The sequence below is a fragment of the Cydia strobilella genome, chromosome 1, assembly GCF_947568885.1.
Source record: "Cydia strobilella chromosome 1, ilCydStro3.1, whole genome shotgun sequence".
Taxonomy (NCBI): domain Eukaryota; kingdom Metazoa; phylum Arthropoda; class Insecta; order Lepidoptera; family Tortricidae; genus Cydia; species Cydia strobilella.
The window spans coordinates 24,382,851-24,405,613 of record NC_086041.1 but is presented as its reverse complement, the minus strand read 5'-3'; the positions used below and the strand labels follow the sequence as shown (position 1 = coordinate 24,405,613).

The window sequence follows — 22,763 nt, the reverse complement described above, 5'->3', positions numbered from 1 at the left end:
TGCTCAAAAAGTGCTACTTTTCGTGGCTGTTTAGCGTGCGTAAAGTTGGTTTTCGCGAACTTGTGCTTTTTACTTTTCCAATTCTTTTAAATTTTTACTTGTTCCAATTCATGACTACTTATTGATGAGTGTTAATATTAGTTTCCTTTAAACGTCGTAATCAACATAAAAACCTACTGTTAATGTAAGAATACGAAAAATATGCATATTTCATATTTTATTACTTACCTCTTCATCATTATAAGTATTATTAACACGTTTATTTTTTAATGTTGAAAAACCGTTCTTAATAAGTTGTCTGAATGGAACGGAACGCCTGTCAAAGAAGAGGCGTATTTTCTTACTGCAAGAATGTTTTAAGTTTCCAAAGGCAACAATCGATATTGTTTTTATAAATATACGATACACAAATAATCGTAAATAACGATATTTAGGAAATAATAGTACAATGTTTTAATATTTATAATTGTTTCTGTCTTATAGAACATGCATTTGAAAAAAAAACTTTCATTGAAGTGGGTTCAATAATAATAACAAAATCTATTCTAGTCGAATAAAAGCTAGAAAAACGTCATAATGTCAATGTCAATGATGCCAGTGTCACACAATTAATAATATAAAAGTTTCGAATTCCATTCCTTACTTGTTGCTTTTCTTATTTTTTTCGCAACTGTATTAAAACACGTCGTTCGATACACGTGCGGATATGTCATTCTTCACTCGTCCCGAGTCTTGCCACTCGCCTACGGCTCGTGGCAAGATATCTCGGTACTCGTCATGTAATGACATACTTTCCGCACTAGCATCGAAATGTACTATTATTTGCTTTGTTAACATTTTAACGTGTAATTAATGTGTTTACAGAATAAGTAAATTTAATTGGAAATATAGTTAATAAATTCACTTGGCATATAATCAAAACTAGTTTAAGCTCTGGTCTTTGATACGGTATCAAGTCTCTTAGGTAATAGTATTATACTCACAAATTGTAATGAACGTCGGCCATATTAGGTCTGTGCTTGAGCGCCCTCTCAAACGCGATTTCCGCTTCCGCAACCCGACCCTGCGCACTCAGCACGCTGCCGAGGTTGCCATATGCTGCAAAAAAAGCATTTAATTAATGTTTACGTTCTATTATTCACACGATGCGGTAGAAGTGGTAGAATAGTAGGTAGATACACTATTTGCTCATATTTACGTGAGCTGTATTTAGTTAGGAACAAACAATTATAATTTTCCCCCTTGCCACATTATCTCTTATTGTAAAACCATAAAAAATATCATTAAGTATATGGCACTTTTTTTTAATTCTTTTAGTTGTAAATTCTCTCTTTATAAATACTTTTGCAACGCGATAGCATAGAGTAACTTATACTAGAGCGGTACTGTCATAGTAAATTTTGTAACCCCAGTAAATTCACTGTCATCTGTCGACACACTTTAAAACTAAAAATGAAGATTTATAAAAATACGATAGAATGTATTTAAATATAGATAAATGATTTTTTTTATTTGCATTAATTATTTTTATGAATTTGACCCATGTTCTTTCTCTAGTTACGCGTTAAAATTGTTAAATAACAAACGAAACCGTCAACGCCATCTATACGACTGTAGGCCAAAACTAGTAGCGCCCTCTGAACGAGAATCAAATTTTCTTGATTTTCGAGGCACGTTTTTTCCTTAGACTGTATCCATCTATTACGGAGTTATATCTATCTTTGGCGATAGTAATGCATATGGCCAAAGCAATGCATTTAGTTTGATGAAAAGCGCGAAAATGGTGGGCTACCTAGTTACTGTGACGTTATAAAGTCGGCAGTACAAAGTTTTTTACTTTTTTCTTTTAAATATACCATATATGTGGGGTACCAAATAATAGGGATTTTTGAGAAGACTACAAATATATAACATATTCTAAAATGTGATTTTTTTGTCATTCTCTAGGTAATTTATTGAATAGTATGTTAATTAAATGCAAATAAAACAATGGAGTATTATTGGCGATAAGCGTTATCTACGGGTACAGGAATATTTGGCGGCTTTCTTTTGTTTTATAAACTAGGTACCTGAGATAGTTCACGACGTGATCATGATTCTCTGCCAAATATTTGAAATGTGTTTTATTTAATATTTACCGTTCATTTAATTTATAGAAATTAGTAATTTTGTATTAATTCCATATGTGACCTATTAGAGTTGGTTAAAATAGTTTTTAATTCTTTTAACATGATTTTTTTTTGTCTTTATTGCACTATTGGCTGTTTTACATGAACGCCAAACGTAGTCGAGAACAATTTCAAGAAATTTCTCGGGAATGAAAATAAATGATCGCTTAGAACGTTCAATTTATTGGCAGAAACCAACTTATCATGCCAACAGGCTGTATATAACATAAACCCAGACTATTTGGGCTTCTAAACAATAATATTCGAAATAACGAGTATTTTTTTCTTAAATATCCAATCCGGAAATTTGCTCCTGGATGGTTCTTATAGAGAACAAAGAGAAGTTGGCCTTCAGAATCATCTAATTAGTTCGAATTCCTTACGCATACTTATTAATTATCACTTACAGTAATAAATTAATAAAATATGAAATCTCCTATTGTTTTGATCATATGTACTTTCTCAGAAATTTCCGTCCAAGAGAAATTTTCTCGGGAATCGTTGAATATTTCCCGGGGAAGAAATTCAGTATGAACGAGTATATTCTGCCGGCACATCACTAGGTCGGTCTGTTTGCTCTCTGTTACCTCTTCACGCTTAATCCGCTGAGCCGAATTACATAGTTAAAATTTGGTATGGATATAGTTTGAGGCCCGGGAAAGGACATAGGATAGTTTTTATCCATCATCATCATCATTCCACGCAGGTGAAGTCACGGGCAGAAGCTAGTTTACTATAAAATTTTAGACTATGAATTTTAAATAACGTAAAAGACAAAATTATTTTCATAAGCTTACTAAATTAAAATCATTAAATAAATTACGAGTTAAATATTTTAGTTTTTCTTAATATACGTACATACTTAAGTAATACGTTACCTGTTTCTACAAAAGACTGCCTTCTAACTTAACATACCTAACGTACGACATACCCTGGGGTGCTACGGACAGGGAACCTTCTAGAGTGCCGAGTCCCTTCTCATTCCTCTTGATCAGCTGATCCGGGGGAAAGGGAAGGGCTCTTGGACGGCGCGCCCCGGAGACAACTTTAAGTAATCTCTTGGTTTCCAAGTAATCGCTTACCGGTACTGCCAATGTCCTGTCGTAGGGGGTTTGGGGGGTTCCGCACCGGGTGTCCTCTCAATGAGGGCGGAGTTCACCCGAGTGCGTGCTGGAGGGGGACCTTTGGTGCGGGCGGCTGCGGTCGCGGATGGGGCCTTCGGGCCGGGCGCCTTCGGGTGCGTGAGGACACAGGAATGCCGCTGACCTATATAAAACTGCGGTCCCCGTTATTATCTAGGCAGAGGGCCGTCGCCCTGCAGACTACCTTCGAGAGGGGGAGCTTCGGCTCCAGGGCCTTCGGGTCCAAGGAAGGGACTGCTTCGGCAGCAGGCGGTGTTCGTGGTGGAATGCTCTGCGATCCCGTGTTCACCGTCACCATTGCTGCGAGACAGGCATACCGAGGAGGGTTTAGTCGGTATTTGGTCTCTTGGCCACGAGTCCGACATATCCGTCCTAGTTCCCCGGCTAGGCGGAATGCCTAAATGCATTAGATACTCCACGTAAAAAAAAGGTACGACATACCCAAGACAGCTTGTATTTGTTGCCGCATTGTGTTTCGTAGGTACGAGTATATTTGATTAAAATTTACGAATAGAAATACGAATACAAAATGTACATATGTATGAGCACTAAGTACACACAGTAGGAGATTACTAACTCCTTTTGCCCCAATTCAGCAGCTCGGCTCGCGCGTTATCTCAAACAGCTACAATGCTTGAAAGTGTGGAGTTTTGCCAGTATTTAAGCTATTCGGAGAACCCCGTGACTTACGCCACATAGCATCCTTCTATGTAGTTCCTAAACGTTGAATACGAAGGAATGTTAATGAAACCAGTAAATTTAGGACAAAAGGTGTCTAATAGTATTTAATTGCCACTTTTTCCAGAATCGAGCATTGAAATCAGAATCACAATTGTAAATATTAAGATTTACGTACAAAAAAATACATCATGTTCAATATGAACAAGTCATACAAACATAAGGGCGTACCTTCGCGGCACTTGCGTCCTTTTAATTGAGCTATATATGTATAATATCAATTAGTATTTATAGTGTGATCAGTAGAACAGAGTGGGGAGATTATTTATAGACCTAAAGGGGCCCACTGATAATCAGTCCGCCGAACGATATCAGCCTGTCAGTTAGAACAAAATTTGACAGTTCCGAACAACTGGCAAGCCGAAATCGTTCGGCGGACTGGTAATCAGCGGTCCCCTTAAAAGTTGTTTTTAAAGACCTATCGAACGATATGCCATACATTGATTTCTACAAAAAATGGTTTTCAACTTTTCACTAATAATATACGGTTTCGTGTTCCGCCGGAGCATCAAAACTTATGAGACGATTTTAATGAGTGTATTTAAACAACTGTGAACTTACAAGTTTTTTTTATATGCAGAGATATTTAATTATATGCCAAAGAAATAAAAACAATATAGGCTCCAGAGAATAAAGTGTCGGAATTCTCTATAGCTTTAGTGGGGGGAATGGGTTCGTATCTGCCACGTCCCCCACTTCAGTATACCGCTTTTATAGTAGCTATAAACAGGCGGTCACTTGCGTGAATCCCGATTGCCTCCCACTACTACACTACGGATTCCCAACAGACATCACTATGGTTAAAAGGATTTAGAGACTTGAATTCCACTGTTTTTTTTTTACTTCCGTCAATAGAAGTAGGTATATAATTATTTACCGACAATACACAGTGGAGCAAAAACATTCCAAAAACAGGCGTCTTTTCTGTGGATATTATAAAGGTTAACCATCTTTGTACATTTTTTACTAAGGCTTTTGTAATACAGCTTTTAAAGAAAAAGCACCTACGTTTGAAATGTCTATTAGTTCAGCAAGAAAATTAGGTTTTAAAGTCTATTTATTTCGTGATGTCTACAGGAAAGACGTATAACCTTAACCTTAAATCAAACTAAATAGTTTTCGAGCCAAATAATACTCTTTATACATAAATGAAATTAATTAAAAAAAGTTAAATGATTTTTTTTAATATTGTCTTCGGTTACCGCGATAGTTACTCATGAAATAAAACTATGAAAACGGATTATATCGCGTATATTGAATTTATAATACATCCCGACGTTTCGAACTCCTTACAGCATTCGTGGTCAACGGGTGACTGAGGAAAAATTACAAAGTGCAAAAATACCCACATACTAAAATAATGAACAATCATAGACTACAAACTTTAAGGCTGGTTGTACATGCAAAATCGGTTCATAAGGCTAGTTATACACTACAATTATTTTCAAGTAAAGATATATATATATACGCGATAAAAAAAAAAAAAAAACTACGCCGGCTCCAACCCTACACCACGGACCCGAGAAGATTTAATTCCCTCCTAAATTGTAGGAGGGTATCCCAATATGGGACCGGCAACAAACTCGGCGGGACACATCTTTTCAAAACATCAGAATGTCCAGCATCATCCAACACTAAGGTCTCATAGTCTATGTCTCGCTTGCTCCTTTATCAGATGGACTACAGGATCCCAAGCTGGTGGTAGAGAAAAGCCATCTTCCCTATTACAGTTTGGATATTTCTTAATCTCAATGGCCTCGCGCAGCATTCTGGGTATGAAACGCTTCTCCTTGGCAAGAACCAGAGGCTTATCAAACTTGATAGAGTGATTGGCTTTATCCATGACATGCTCACAGACAGCAGACCTAGGTCGACGGTGCTTGACATCAGCTATGTGTTCCTTCACCCGAGTGGAAATGCTCCGTTTCGTCTGCCCGACATATGATAGGCCACACTCACAGTCCAGCCTGTACACTCCTGCAGTCTGATTTTTTTTAATTGTTAAATGAATGCAACCGATATACCTACCTCCCATATCGGTTAGCGGTTTAAACGTGAAGAGGTAACAGACAAACAAAAAGACAGAGTTCATTTGCATTTATATTATTAGTAGGGATTGTAAAATCCAACAGAGAATTTTATTTCATGATTTCATACATTGACAAAGGGTTCCGTAAATAAATTAGCGAGAGTAGCAAAGGTAGTCAAGTATTTATTGTCTCAGCGACGACGCTCATAAAACCTAGTATTCATTGGGACATAAAAATCGTCGAGTAACAATGAAGTTTTGGGCAGGAAATACTTTTTAGCGCTAACATATTTATAAGCAATATCCTTCAAACACCTGAGTAAATGCAATTTAACAGAGATGTTTATCACTTATGCAATAGCAGCGGGAATAAGCCGATGGGTCGCCTGATGGATAACGGTCACCGCCTTACATAGTGTGCAAATCGGTAGGGAACATGTACCTATTATTGATTTTCGCTAAACAAGCTTTCTTAGTAGACGTTCCAGTTAGCTGCGATTGTTTTTGTTTGTTTAGGGTTCCGTACCTCAAAAGGAAAAAAACGGAACCCTTATAGGATCACTCGTGCGTCTGTCTGTCTGACTGTCCGTCTGTCACAGCCTATTTTCTCCGAAACTACTGGACCAATTAAGTTGAAATTTGGTATACATATGTAAGTTTGTGACCCAAAGACGACCATGTAACGTAAATAAATGAATTTTAAACATGGGGGCCACTTGGGGGGTAAATGAGTAAATAAAAAAAACAATTTTTTTCAAACTATATCGTGTTCATTCATTATTCATCAAATGAAAGAGCTGATTGTGAGAATTTCAAATATATATTTTTTATAAGTTTAGGATAAATAATTTAGAATTTATTCAAGAAAATAGGCAAAAAATGCCCCTCCCCCCCCTTTATCTCCGAATCTACTGGGTCCAAAATTTTGAAAAAAATACACAAAATAGATCTTTACCTATAGATTACAGGAAAACCTATTAGAAATTGCAGTCAAGCGTGAATCGGACTTAATCACTTAGTTTTTGATCCGACCCCTACGTGTTTTTTTAAAGACATTCCACTCACGTTTCACATAAAAAATACATTGTTTAAATTATGTAATGTACGGAACCCTTGGAACGCGAGTCCGACTCGCACTTGGCCGGTTTATTTTATTAAATACCTACATATATACTACTTAACTAGCTTCTGCCCGCGACTGATAAAGTACTCTTTAAGCCTTGTGGTAAAATAGATAATACGATGACAAATAAGTAATGTAAAACATAATTATCAACTGTATTATCGAATAAACGAAAATTGCGTTCCTGCTATTACTGCCATATCGGTGTCGAATAAGGATGATCTCAAATAACAGAATATACGACTTTCCCGACAGTTCGTTAAAGAATAATCCCCCAGTATAGATGCGTGCCAAAGGCGGCGTTCGATTCGAGGAATGGTCGTTGGAGACTCGACGTCATAAACGTTAACGCGACTATAAAGTATCCGAGCGAAATTCGACTGCCACGCACGCAATTCTCGGAGCCGATTCTGATATAAGACTTCAACTGCAATATTATTATAAAATGATATGATATACAGTGTGTCCCTAGGCATGGCTAGCCATTGGAAAAAGCCGATTTTTTTAGAACCAGTAGGTATACAAAGTATCATAACAACCGCTATAGCGGGTACGAAGAAATTAACAACATACGATTTTTTACTTTGGAGCAGCCTGTATGTATTGGTAGCTCCTGAGGTAATAAATAGTATGAAACCTTCTTCGACTTTTTTGATTTTCTTTTTTATTTATGACACTACACTAATAAGGTTCTGACTTTTGACAAATGTCATCATTGCCGCATATTTTCGAACAAATTTTCAAAAGCTCTGCCAATGTATGTTTCTTTTTGTTGTCGGTTTTTTGGAAATAACTTGTTTGAATTTTTTTTTTTTATCTTTAGTTCTTATTAAAACAATATTAACGTTAGAGCATTCCTGAGAAGTAATCCTACGTGGGATTTCAGGGTTTGTCCAATGGCTAAGGTCACCCTGTATGATTCAAAATTAACAGATAAGTGTAAAAGTGTCTTCTATGATATATAGGTACGTTCCGATTGCGGCGCAGCGCAGCATTGCTGCTGCAATGCGATCAGGCCAAAATTAAAATTATACATATCTGGAGATGCAATTTGAGCGTGTCTTATTTTCTTTCGGAGCGATTATTTCCGAAAATATTCTATTAATCCAAAAAAAAATCTACTTTCTATTTTACCACTTTATCGCACATAGTGATTTAAATAAATAAATATTTGTAAGATTTACACAGATCGACCAATCCCCAAACTATGCAAAGCTTGTACTATGGGTACTAGACGACGATATACATACGTGTATATATGAATACATACTTATATAATACATAGAAAACAGCCATGACTCAGGAACAAATGTCTATGTTCATCACACAAATAAATGCCCCTACTGGGATTCGAACCCGGCATGGATATTAACATATCCCTGTCAAATTGCAGCGTTCCAGCACTAACGGTCACGGAGCAAAGCATCAGACAGACAGACAGACAGACGGACATGGCGAAACTAAAAGGATTCGTAATAGTTCTAACTACGGAACTAAAACGCATCTTCAATTTACCAATTCTCAAAGTATGGCGCCTTTGGCAAACGGTTTGGAGATCGCATTAGAGTAGCAACCTATAACACATTAACACTGTGACCTCAAATACAGCACCCCCATAGAAGCAAAGAAGTTCCTATTCAAATTCTAGACCTATATAAATTATGGTGACAGAAGACATTTTAGATAATGCAGTTTAGTTTTAATATACTGCAATGTGATTGTGCAATTATTTAGTTTTAAGTTTCTTATGTTGATTAATTTGTAGCTGGTTCCCCGCAAACAGGCGAAGCCTAGTGCGGAAACCTCTGACATATTCTGCAACCCGTAGGTACCTAGTCTTGGAAAGAAATACTTTTTACTTTAAGTAGTTGCTTTCAATGGTAGATTGAATTTAATAGGTATTTATAGAAAACCATGAGGCAGAAAGAGTAAGACCTAATAAATATATATGTTTTTCTTTACTGTGTGCTTTGAATAGTACAGAAAATATTTGATATATTACTTTACTGTTTGCAAAAATACTTGTTTCTGCTCAACTCAAATTTTGACAACTTAGTACTATTACTCGTATTAAAACAATAGTCGTAAGTAGTAAAAATAGCATATTAATTGCCCTACTTCTATAAAGGCCACTTGCACCATTAACTAACCCGGGGTTAACCGGTTAAACCTGGAGTTACCATGGTTACCAGTACATTTTAACACTGGGTTAACGGTTTTAACCGGTTAAACCCGGGTTAGTGGGATGGTGCAAGTGGGGCTAAGTAGTTTAAATCCAACGAACGATCCATGAAACAGAATTCTTAAAAAAAAAAAACTGTTGATGTCGGGCTATATTCCGAAAGCGTAGTAGAGTAGCCAACAGGTAAAATAACAAATAAACACAATAGACCCGCGTCAATAGACAAACTTTTTTATTTAACCCCGCGTTAGGTTAGTGCTTTCAGGAAACAACCGCTGCGCTGCCACTATGATAAGATTTTATTTCGATTTGGGTTTAAAGAATTTATTCCTCATAAGAATTTTAGAATTCACTTATTTACATTAGAATTAGAAGTAACTAAGAGAAAACATTGTTTGAGTGAGCGCATGCATTCAAACAACACAAACAAATACCTTAAATTAACTAAAAACATACTATATACCGCTCAGTACAAAATATAATCGCGTAAGTTTACATTAGTATACAATTAGAAGATTATATATGTTATTTACTTTAGCGTATGAATTATTTTCAATTTTCTTTTTTACATATCACTACATAGTATAAAACAAAGTCGCTTTCCGCTGTCTGTCCGTCTGTCCCTATGTATGCTTAAATTTACGCAACGGATTTTGATGCGGTTTGTTTTCAATAGATAGAGTGATTCAAGAGGAAGGTTTTTATGTATAACTTGTAAAGGTTTTGTGTAAATTAGTTGATCTACCTGGTGCGAAGCCGGGCCGGCTAGTCTAGGTATATTTTAGTTTCAATTACTTAGCTACTATTTTACAAGCTTTTATTTAACTTGCCCTGTTAGTATGTATGTTAGTTTGTTAGTGTGGGTCAAATCTTGGAAACTAAATTTGACCCACTTCCCGATTTCAGATTGAGCTGAAATTTTGCATACTTATGTAAATCGGATGACAATGTAATATTATGATGACTTGGAGCTGATCTGATGATGGAGACAGGAGATGGCCATGGGAACTCTGTGATAAAACAAAGCAAACTAATTGTGTGTTGGTGTTGTTAGAATTGTCTCTATGAGTATTAATTGCCCGTGGAAAGAAAAATACAGACAGCGATAAAAGATTGTACCAAAAATGAAATTTTTGCGAAGAACTTATTTTTCACCTCAGCAGCTCGAACAAGCCTTCTTTCGTCACTCCCTGGAGTGAGGAAAGTGCGACTTTCCTCACTCCAGGGAGTGAAACAAAGTAGCTTTTTAATTTAGTGAAGGCCATGAACTGCCACTTCATACTTTTATTACTATTGTTTTTTTATTTTATTATGTGTAGTTCGAAATACATGTTAACCTTTAATATGTTCTTACTACTGAGGCGAAAAATTATGTGTGCACCACAAGAGCAAAGTTATTTTACATCTCATGTTTTTGAGTCCCTCGCTACGCTCAAGATTCTAACATAGAATCTTTCGCTTTCTCGGGACTCAAAATAAACACTCGCAAAAAAAACCAACTTTCCTCTCTTGTTGCACAAATAACTATTATTGCAGCAGGTACATTTGTTATTATTGCAATATTGATATTAGGTGTTTTAGGTAATTACTTGACTAATTGGAGTATGATACCATCTGTGAACTTTACTTACAAAAAAAAACACAAAAATACAAAATACAAATGAGTTTATTTCATTACTTTTTACAGCTTTTCTTAGTAGTTTTTTTTACTTACCTACAGGCAGGTACTTGTTTTCTTTACTTAAATATTATGGCGTCTCGCGTACTACTTATTGTATTCGTACTAGTTGTTACCATGTTTCAAATGTGTACCTGTGTACACAAGCGGTGGTGGCCGAGTGGATCTGACGTCCGACTTTCAATCCGGAGATCTCGGGTTCAAATCCTGGGTCATTTATTTTGTATTTTTTAGTATGTAATGTTTGACGATCATGATAAGAAGATAAGCATAATTTTGACATTGATGCAAATTTATAGTGTAATTTTTATCCTGAAATAAATAAATCTAAATCTAATCTAAACCAATGAGTTTTTCGGAATATATATACGGAATATCAATTGATATTTACCACAAGAAGGAAAACTTCGTGAGGAAACCTGCATACATCCGCGAAGTAATGGTGTATGTGAAGTCCTCAACCCGCGTTGGGCTAGCGCGGGGACTATAGCCATCTCGCGCATGATAGGATGCGTGTGCCCAGCAGTGGGACGTATTATAGGCCGAAATATTTATTTTTAATTATTTTTGGTACCTGTCCTGTTTATTATATTTCAAAAATCTAGTTTTGCAAAAATAATGTTATTGGAACTTTATCATAAAATGTATATTATTCTAAAAAAAAAAGAATTTACATGCAGGGGAGACCGAGGTAGGTTAACACAAAGATAAGTTGACACGGCGTCCATATCTCGCAAACTACAGACGCTACAAGCATGTCTGCCAAGAAAGAAATGCTTCATTTTCCATTCTAACAACTTCATCATACATGGTTTAGGCCTCAGATGAGCAGTTGAGGTATTACAGTGGTTAGAGCTGAAATATTGCTACAAGTAAGTTTCTCGATATTTTTCAAGGCCATATCTTGATTAGTTTTGGCATTTTTCCGATATAGGTATGTTTGAAGAATTCATGCAGTACTTTATATCGTATACTTATTTGGACTTATCAACATTTTTAAGTAAGTCCATGTTTTGTAATGTAAAAGTGCAAACAAATGCAAAACCCTGAAAAATACAAGGGTGCAGTATGTTGAAACCCCTTGTTGCAACTTACCTCGTGAATTGAAAGGGTATTGAAAAATACGTGTATTTCATTATATGCTTCAGTCACTAACAAAAAGTTTACTGAACAAAAATATTGATTAATGTAGCATATTTTTCTTTTTAAAATTACAACTAAGTTAGCTCAAAGACGAAATTGAAAATTAAAATTTTAAATCGAGCTGGCGGTATCTGGTGAAAATGTTTCACTGACACGAGTTCGCTATTTGTGGTATTTTCTATAAAAAGTGACCTTATTGTCGATGGCGCTTACGCCATTATAAACGATGCTCCGATATAAATACAATGCCGCGCAACGCTGGGCGGCGTAAGCGCCATCGACAATAAGGTCCCTTTTCATAGAAATGCCCCATTTATTGTTTAAATTCATAAATTATATATGTGTGTCAACTTACCTCAGTACCTGTTTCAAGTTACCTCGGTATCAGGAGAGTTGAAACAGAAAACAAATGTTTTAAATATTTCCAAGTACAATATGGTGCTACTGTTTTGGGTGGTATGTAAATGGTTATTAAATTTGCTATCAGATGATACAGTCTTCGTAAATCTAGCTTCTAATACAACAGAGTTATGACCGAAGACGTAAAACTTGTGTCAACTCTCCTTTGTCTCCCCCACTACAATACTAGTATTGTACATCCTTACTCGGGAACGCCAAATGCTAAATTCTCATCATTTGCGAAAACATCTATCTAAATAGCGTAATTTCTCTCAGATTCGATCGTCCCTATACAGCACGCTATGTAGCTACATAACATATGGAAGTATATAGACTTCATCGAAATACACTTCGCTGTGAATTAATGCTTATGACTACCATTACATGCAGAGTAACGCATAACGTCTATACGTTCAATAAAAGCATTTTGATGTCTTTCGTCTAACCAGTCATTACCATAATAGCCGATATAAAAACCCAAATGAAGTGAATAAAGCAAATAATTTAAGCCGGTGATATATTGATGGGATACAGGTAACATCAAAGAGTTTGTTGTTTTTGAATTATTTACTTTTACTGTATACCTATACTTCAGACTTTAACATAATAACTATATTCTGATTTTCTGCTTTATTGCGTGGAGGCGTGCGCGGGGCGCATGCATTGGCAGCACCCGCCAGGGTATAAGGACTATAAAGAGTTGATGATATCTAAAAAAAACAGGCTATTGGGTGAAAGCGATGGACTAATCACTGGGCTATGGGAAAAAAACCGGACGCCTGCCTAACAAAACAGTATGCAATTTTATTTCCGGCAGACTGTAACTGGCCCACACAAGATTGGGCCCCCACAAAAGCGACATATTGTATGACTCAAGGGCAACACCGGTGTGGGGGCTGAGGGTAGAAAGGTGTTTTTGGGCTTTAAACTTATAGCGAACTCGCCGTTTAAGTACCTACGCTTCCACATCTACCTTCGAGAACGCAACTTTCGCGATTCTACTCTATCAAAATAAACTATGTTTCTTTTACCCTTATATTAAATCAATCAAATGTTCGTACTTCGCGAGTCTTTTTATATGTGTCAGGTACCGAACACCGCTCGGGTTCGGGCTCCCATTCCATACCGTTCGAACTGTCGGATATCGGTTGCTGATAATAGTCGGATATTTGAACAAATACAACCGAAATAAATAAATAAAAACATTCAAAACAGCCGAAGTACATATTATGCATGAAATAAAACTATGAAAACGGATTATATCGCGTATATTGAATTTATAATACATCCCGACGTTTCGAACTCTTTACAGCGTTCGTGGTCAACGGGTGACTGAGGAAAAATTACAAAATGCAAAAATACCCACATACTAAAATAATGAACAATCATAGACTACAAACTTTAAGGCTGGTTGTACATGCAAAATCGGTTCATAAGGCTAGTTATACACTATAATTATTTTTCAAGTAAAGATATATATATATACGCGATAAAAATAAACTATGCCGGCTCCAACCCTACACCACGGACCCGAGAAGATTTAATTCCCTCCTAAATTGTAGGAGGGTATCCCAATATGGGACCGGCAACAAACTCGGCGGGACACATCTTTTCAAAACATCAGAATGTCCAGCATCATCCAACACTACGGTCTCACAGTCTATGTCTCGCTTGCTCCTTTATCAGGTGGACTACAGGATCCCAAGCTGGTGGTAGAGAAAAAAAAGTTTTTTTTTAGTATGTGGGTATTTTTGCATTTTGTAATTTTTCCTCAGTCACCCGTTGACCACGAACGCTGTAAAGAGTTCGAAACGTCGGGATGTATTATAAATTCAATATACGCGATATAATCCGTTTTCATAGTTTTATTTCATGAGTAACTATCGCGGTAACCGAAGACAATATTACATATTATGCAATTTGACAGCATCTTTGCAGATAAATCGCGGCATACACACGAGCGGAAACCATTTAACAATTAAGTAAAACGATAAATGACACAGATTAATAGGTCAGCTAATTATGCTCTCAAAAACCGTCAAGATCTATCACAAACAAATTGACATCTGTTTTCGTACCGTTTTCAAAGTTTTCGAGATCAAACAGTCAGTACAGATAAGTCGACGGTGTCATCTAAGCAGCCGTGAAACAAGTTCACAACTAGGATAATGGCGTTAATCCCCGGGTCGTCGTCTGGATAAATAGTCCGACAGACAGATGAAAATTATTTTATCATGTCATAAGAAAATAAATTTATGAAATTTTATGAAATCGAACAAAATCTTATCTCAAAACAAAAAAAGATAAAATAAAAAAATATAATAAAATAAAAATCATTTAAATATTTCGGACCACAGAAATCCATAACAGGTTAGTCGAACATGCAGGAACTTAAAACTATGTTAGATACAATTAATTATTACTTAACTTACTAGATATCTACTAGTAAGTTAAGTAAGTAAACTAATAACTAAGTACTTATTATGTATGTTGTCTAAAACAACAAAGACAAATTTTAATCAAATGTTTTTTTTTTCCTTGATTTCTGTACCCCTTACACCTGACCCAGAAAAAATCACTCACCCTTCCCGTGAGTGAACCTGTAAAATGATGTATATTTATACCACGCAGTAGAAATAAATTTTGGGCAGTCTGAATGAACACACACAGTATGTTTACAAATTAATACATTGGAGCAACATTTATATACCAGTATAAATTATGATATCAAATAAAATACACCCGTCTCCTGGGCTAGCTCCACGGCCGACCAGATGGACTAGATAACACCCGAGCTTAATCGATTAGACACTACCTTCTGACCAGATAAAGAGTTCTCAACAACCTTTTATCTTGATTAGGCTAGAGTATATTTATTGATATCACTATCAATACATTTCTCGATTCCCTAAGATAGAACATAATATCTTCTGCCCGCGACTTCGTGTGCGTGAGATGACGATGATAATGATGATTGATAAAGACTATCCTATATCCGTCCTCGGGCCTCAAACTATCTCCTTACCAAATTTAATCAGTTTAACGGTTCAAGCGTGAAGACGTAACAGACAGACAAACAGAGTTATAATTGTCCGAGCGCTAGCGAAGTTCTCCATTTCAGCTTGGGATTTTTTTCGTATGTCCGGATGTTTTCCTCTACAGGTCGCAATTCTCAACCGATTCTCGTGAAATTGTGTGCGCAGGTTCGATGATTTGATATTTTTATTGTCGATTCCAGTTCTTGGATTTTTTATTTATTCAGTTTTAAGATATGCTCGCGAGGTCTACGGCTCACAGAGCCATTAGTATTAGTAGGGATGATAACGCAGGTGATTTTTTAGTAAAATCTATCTATCGTTTTCTGGTAATAATTAGTACACTTAAATTTAAGTCCCATACGGATTTTAACAACACAAGTAACATAAGCGGAGAGCTCTTAAAAAAATTAGCTTATTAAGAACCCTTTTTACAGAAAGTTTTACGCAAGCTTGCATCTTTTCTTCTTATAGGTAGCTACTAGTACATGCATTTCTGAACCTATTCGGGGTTACACATTGAAATCCATCCAATTAATCAGAATGCACTTAATTTTGTATCATCTCACGTGAGATGATACAAAATAGATATAGCTCAATCTATAAGCTAATGGCTATATTAGTATTGTCAACAGAATATAAATTAATAAGTAAACCAGGCTACAAGCAAGACAGATGGCAAGGTATCTCGCAACATCATCATTATGGTGTAATCCATCCAATCGGGTAAACCATACAATTAACAAATTAATGATATTAATATTAGTACCTACTTATTTGGTTTTTAGTTTAGTGAGTAAATTTAGTCAGGGGCATCAAACGTAGATTCAATAATTTACACAGATTTAATTTGGAAGAACTCTGAATGGTATACGGTACCTTCAGATTTTGAAATACATTAACAAAAGGGAACACTGACATATTACGGGAATCAAATCAGGAACTCCTCCGTCAGTAGCTTAGCTTAGTGACCATTAAACAAAACTGTAATATGGCATGCATACTTATAAAAAATATCAAAAAAATACAAGAAATATAGAACACAATTATGGCAATACCTGTTAGTAAGATTACCTATGTATAATGTGCCTGAGACTTATTCAAAGAACTTCTCTATCAAAAACTATTAATATAGTGGGCAGCGGCTCTTTGGAACACATTTTACAAATAAATAGTATATACCTTTTATATATAATATTTATATACACTCCACTTGAAGAAGCATGTGTTGCTTCTATTTACTACTTTATTTACTATTTTATATTTCTTACCTGAATAAATGATATGTACTTTCGTAAAAAAAACATATAATAAACGAAATATATCTTACCAAAATAATATTAACAATATAGATAATATTGCCTATTCAAGGGCTTTTACGAGTGAGTATTTATATTCTAACAGTAGCATTTATCAATAAAGACTTCCACAAATCATTTTAGGAAACCCCTCTTGGGGACTATCATGTTTCAGTTAATACGAGAAATACAACATATTGGAATTTCCGAAGAGCCTTTCAGCCTTAATATGTTATACTCAAATTCTTTCGACTGGTTAGATAATAAATTTACGAAAAAAAACCCTAATACGCACATTTTTTTTTTCGTACTTAAATAAACTGCACTGATGTGTATCAAATAACAAAACTTAGAACGAATTTTGATTAATGAAGATTTATTTCAGAATATAATAATAAATTATTCAATTGGTATATAAGGCGTAAATAAAATAGATATTTATATTTTTACAAAAAATCGGACCAATATTGTGCAAAAAAATACCGAAAACAAAACCTCTTCAAAAAACTGATGAGAAAGTTGCATTTTATCCACAAGAGCGGCAATAGTAGATTGTGTCACAAGGGAGCAAAATGACATATTTAGAGTAGACAGTAGTTTTATATGTTTTATGATTTATGAGTATATTTTTAGATTTATTTAGGGTTTTAGATTTAATTGAGTTTTATTTTTAGGTTAATTTAGTTCATAAGTTATTCTGTATGCTTGTAATGTAGTTATACCTATTTGAAATATATTTAAATTTTCACTATTGTAATAAACAAATAGGTAACTATTATTGGTTTACGTTTACACAACACACATCCCTCTGTCCGTGCTAGTAGATCAGTCGTTGTGTGTCAAGGCTGCTTAATGTCAAAAAGTTGACACGCACATTGCTACAATTTTATTACAAGACGGAGAGTTACAGGCACACTCATCCATATAAGAGTTTTAATGTCTATAGCGGCAATAAAGCACTCGAAACTCTTTATTTAGGCCCCAACTATCTAAAGTATTAACGTTTGGCATAATTTTTATTCTTATATATGAACTATAGGTACCTACCTACTATAGATTGAATTTGTAATTTTTGAAAAGTATTTAAGAGTGTCGTAATGACCCCTGTAGTTCTTGCAGTGTCTTTTAACAACAGCTCGGCTGACATTCTGAATTAATAGTTATTTGTTTTACAAGGGGGCAAGTTGTTGTTTAACCGCTCGTGCTAAATATTGATACGCGGGACAAGCGAAAGATTCCAAAATTGAACCACGAGCTTAGCTGGTTCAAGTTTGGAAGCGCGACTGATACTAACTAAATGACATCAAGTAGATCATTTTGATGTCAAAGTGTACGTTCGAATTAGCCTCGAGGTCTCATTCAGCGTTAAGCTCGTAGCGCTACGTCGTAGCTGATAACATGGGTTTCCCTGTACGTAGCGAAAATAGTTCATAGAAGCAAAGAAACATCGAGATATCATTATTATTATAGCTGAATAGGTTCATAGTCCAATAGTAATTAAATGTGATGAAAAACTGTTTTGAAATTTGAAAATTGAATTACAATTGTTTAGTACTTGAATGTACCTGTTTACATTTAATCAGGTACATTTTTTTGCAATTTTATTGCAGGATATTTTAAATACTAATTTTATAACGCCGTCCACACGGTCACCACTTAACGGTCAAGTACTTGCATGACTCGCTTTCTAATGGCAATTTCAGAAAAATGTTCCCATTTTGTTTGACAGTAACGTACACTGAGAGCTAACTCGATCCAATTTGTCTCTGGCGTGTTCGAAACAAGGCAATCACAGGGTGCTCCCTATTACTGCGAATTTGCCGGCACACGGGCGGTGGCCTAATCGGTTAAGCCTGGGGCTTATTGGGTACGTACACCTTTTGCTTCAATATCGACGGCTGATCTATTGAACTTGTGGCAAGCCACGATTGTAGTACACTGGTTAACTGATTAATCTAGCCTGAATAGACTTCGATATAACAAACGATAGTAGATTGTACAACAAGGGCATAAAGCGATCCATTTTTATCCAAGGCAATTTATTAATTTAGTCGAGGATAAAAATGAACATTTATGCCTGCCTTTTAATTAGGTTCCTTTTAATTAAGAAATTATGTTCTAGTATCTTTTTTATCCAGGAACAGGAGAGACAAATAATTTTACATCGCCTATCGCCTGTATGACCCTGTTTTGTTATAAAAATAAAATATCTTTATTTCAGAATATTCAAAATTCCATACAATATTGTTAGTACCATCGTTATAGCTATTTGTTAGTAAATACATTAAAAATAAAAACAAAACTTTCAACAATAAAATCACAATCCAATAAATTTAAATAATGAATATAATAATAATAATTAATATGTCAGACACAAAATAATATAGATATATAATAATATAGATAGTTATATTTCGATATATTATATGATCGTATTATTTTAACATAACTTCTATGATTATCCGTTAATGTCAGACATTACACACTGAACAGTGGGCTCAAATTAAAAACAAATGTTAGCTGGCTGGCGGCCTAATGCAAGCATTGCATGCACTTAACTAGCCAGTTAACGCGGCGCCAACGTAACCAAAGTTAATCAATACAGGTGGTACATTAACAAACCCATTTCCCATATAATGAAAACAATCATTTATGGCGTTCTATTGCTCCAGAAAATTAAATATTTCAGAAATTTGTTGTATTTCTGCGTATTGAAAGCGGGATCATGGATATTAACAACTACTTTGTAGTTTTGCCAGCTTCTAGTGCAAGTACATGTCGCATATTACCTACTTCAAACTGATAATATTCAAGAGCAATAAAATGAAATATTAAACGATTGTAAAGGCAAGATCTTTCATCTTGATAACGATACCAAATAAATGTCAATGAAACATTAAAAATATTTTTTAGAAATAAAGCTGAAGTGAGTGTCGTGGTTGGTTGTGATGATAATATTTGAATCATGCGCTAAAACTACATGTAACTAACCGACGTTGCTGTACAGTTTTGCAATTACCCAGTTTAGAACACATGTGCGATGTGCCTCGTAAGTAGTAGGTAAATAATTATAATACTATAGGTATTACAAACGTTTTGCGACGGCTAACAAGTACTTTAATCGAAAACTGAAACCAAATGAAAAAGAATGATAACGATACCAAATAAATGTCAATGAAACATTAAAAATATTTTTTAGAAATAAAGCTGAAGTGAGTGTCGTGGTTGGTTGTGATGATAATATTTGAATCATGCGCTAAAACTACATGTAACTAACCGACGTTGCTGTACAGTTTTGCAATTACCCAGTTTAGAACACATGTGCGATGTGCCTCGTAAGTAGTAGGTAAATAATTATAATACTATAGGTATTACAAACGTTTTGCGACGGCTAACAAGTACTTTAATCGAAAACTGAAACCAAATGAAGTGATTCTTTTCTCAGTAAAGTTACAGTTTAAAATTTTGAGATAAAATATTCATGGTATGCTAAATGACTGCTACTACATCTGGCTTCGGCAGAACTCCTGATTTTCACTGGGATAGCTCAGTTGGATATTAACTACTACTTTGTAGTTTTGTCCGTTTCTAGTGCAAATGTATTTAATTTAGGATGTAAATTTAAAGAAATCGTTTAAATAAGTAATAAGAGCATTTAAGTTCATTCTTATGATGAACCATATCAGCGATTTTAGTAACTTAATTAATAAACTGAAATAAATGTCATATACGAAGGAAAAAATGACCAAAGCCTCCAGTGTCCAGAGCTGGAATCGAACCAGCGTACCCCGTTTACCGGACAGGTGCCTGAACCGCTCGGCTATCCGGTCACGGTGGCATGGGTCGAAATTTCCAAGTATATGACAATTTCCCGAAGGCTTGTGGCGCCCCCTGGCCATCTCTAAGGTAGAACAGTATGGTTCGACCTTCTAACTGAATCAACTCGGGTGATTACGGGCTAGCGAAGAGAGATGGCGTTGTCATTAATACTCTAAGAACAAATAGTAGTGAATAGTAGTAGAATTTAAATAGAAGTGTGTCTACTTGAAAAAACACAAATTAAAAAATATTTTCATAGCAAATAGTTTAATTTGTTCTTAAAGAACTTAATTAATGTCAGTAGGTAGTATAACGGCTTTTAGTCATTAATTATTACTAAAACGGTTTTAATGTTGCCTGGAAACAGAGGTAATTTTAAAACTTAATTATACGAGATTAAGTCACATTAAAAGTTTAAATAATTTTTAGTCATTAAAATAAACTTGCATGCTATTATTTTCATCACTTTCTTCGAAATCCGGTCTACCTAATGGTTAAATTACGAATTGAAAGGACGCACTTATATGATAATATTATAATAAGAGGAAACGCTTGCTCCTAAGCATAATTAATACATAACTTTACAATACGATTGTATTTAGTTTGTACGGGAAACACTAAGTCCGCGCAGTGAATAGGAAGGACAATGCAGAGCAAACACTCAAGTAAAATTAACCTGAATGCCCTATTATTTGCAGGCACAAATCTTACAGGCTTGCTACCCTTGTTCTGGGTTTGATGTTTGGAACTAATGGAGAACAAGGAATAGCTAAAATCCATGACAAAACTAAGATGTTTTAATCATAATTGTTGACGAACCAACACGAGCATTAGTTGAATTTTCCAAAGAACTAAGGCTTAAGTGTGGTAAAACTTTAAAATAAATTATTTGGCAAAATAAATGCATGCTGTGGTTTTGACAAATTAATTAAAAAAATATTTTTTTGCTTGCTATTTTGCCAAGTAACAGATTTAAGTTACTACCCTACCTTTACCTGCCTACCTTACTTTACCTCTTTAGCACGTATGATTTTAAAGAATAAAATAGTTTTTAGGGTTCCGTACCCAAAGGGTAAAAACGGGACCCTATTACTAAGACTCCGCTGTCCGTCTGTCCGTCCGTCTGTCAGTCTGTCTGTCTGTCACCAGGCTGTATCTCATGAACCGCGATAGCTAGCCTAGTCCGTTTGCTATGGGGCATGCTTGTATGGAGAGGTATACATTTTGGGGTACAGCAATGCCATTTGGTACGAATGTTATTCACGTCCACCTAAGCACAAAACGCCCGGTAGCCAGCTTGAACTCCGCGTCTGGTGGGGGGGAGGGGGGGGGGGTCAAAGTACAGAGCTCCCAGCGCTCAGAAAAAAAATTCTGACGGATTAGTTTGGACCTTTCGGTCAAGTTTGGTGTCGTTTTTAGGTAACTAGATGATGCCCAATTCATTCCCCATACCAGTTTTTTAGGGTTCCGTAGCAAAATGTAACGCAATCTTTAAAATAATAAACTTTTAATAGTGACACAATGCAAACAAACCCGTATAGTTTTATATTTTTTGTACTAAACTTGGTTTATAAAAATATTGTCCAAAAGCCTATTTAATGCAGATTATAAAAACATTAACATTATATATACATTTAACTATTTTCAATGTAAAATAAAATAATTATTGCATGTACCGGCTTGATTTTTGCGGGCGGCGCGCGGGCGTCAAGAAGCTTGGGTGCTACTGTGGACCCAAAGTCTTATGGCTCTAGAATTAATAAGATGTCAGTGCGTAAAATCTTGCAGTTCCAGGTGCAATTGTTTCAAACGTAAGCTCAAATGTACTGAGTTAGGTATGTAATTTTGGAGGTGGTTGTAAATAAAATTATTTAATTAACAAACTTATATTGTACGTCCGTGATGGATAAACTGTTGGTTCTTAACTGTGTTATTTTTTGTCAACACCTTTCTTACACTTAATATTATACAATACAATAAATCTTATCTTATCTTCTATTATTATTTGT

At 35.3% G+C, this 22,763-nt stretch overlaps 1 protein-coding gene across 1 annotated transcript in view; it reads right to left on the bottom strand.

Annotated features, from left to right (window-relative positions):
• The window catches only part of LOC134742355 (protein O-mannosyl-transferase TMTC2), a 149,179-nt gene that overhangs the window by 39,458 nt on the left and 86,958 nt on the right, over positions 1-22,763 (bottom strand). The window contains exon 4 of the mRNA XM_063675419.1: positions 984-1,098. Within this exon, the coding sequence (XP_063531489.1) occupies positions 984-1,098 (115 nt within the window). The remainder of the gene's footprint in view (positions 1-983; positions 1,099-22,763) is intronic.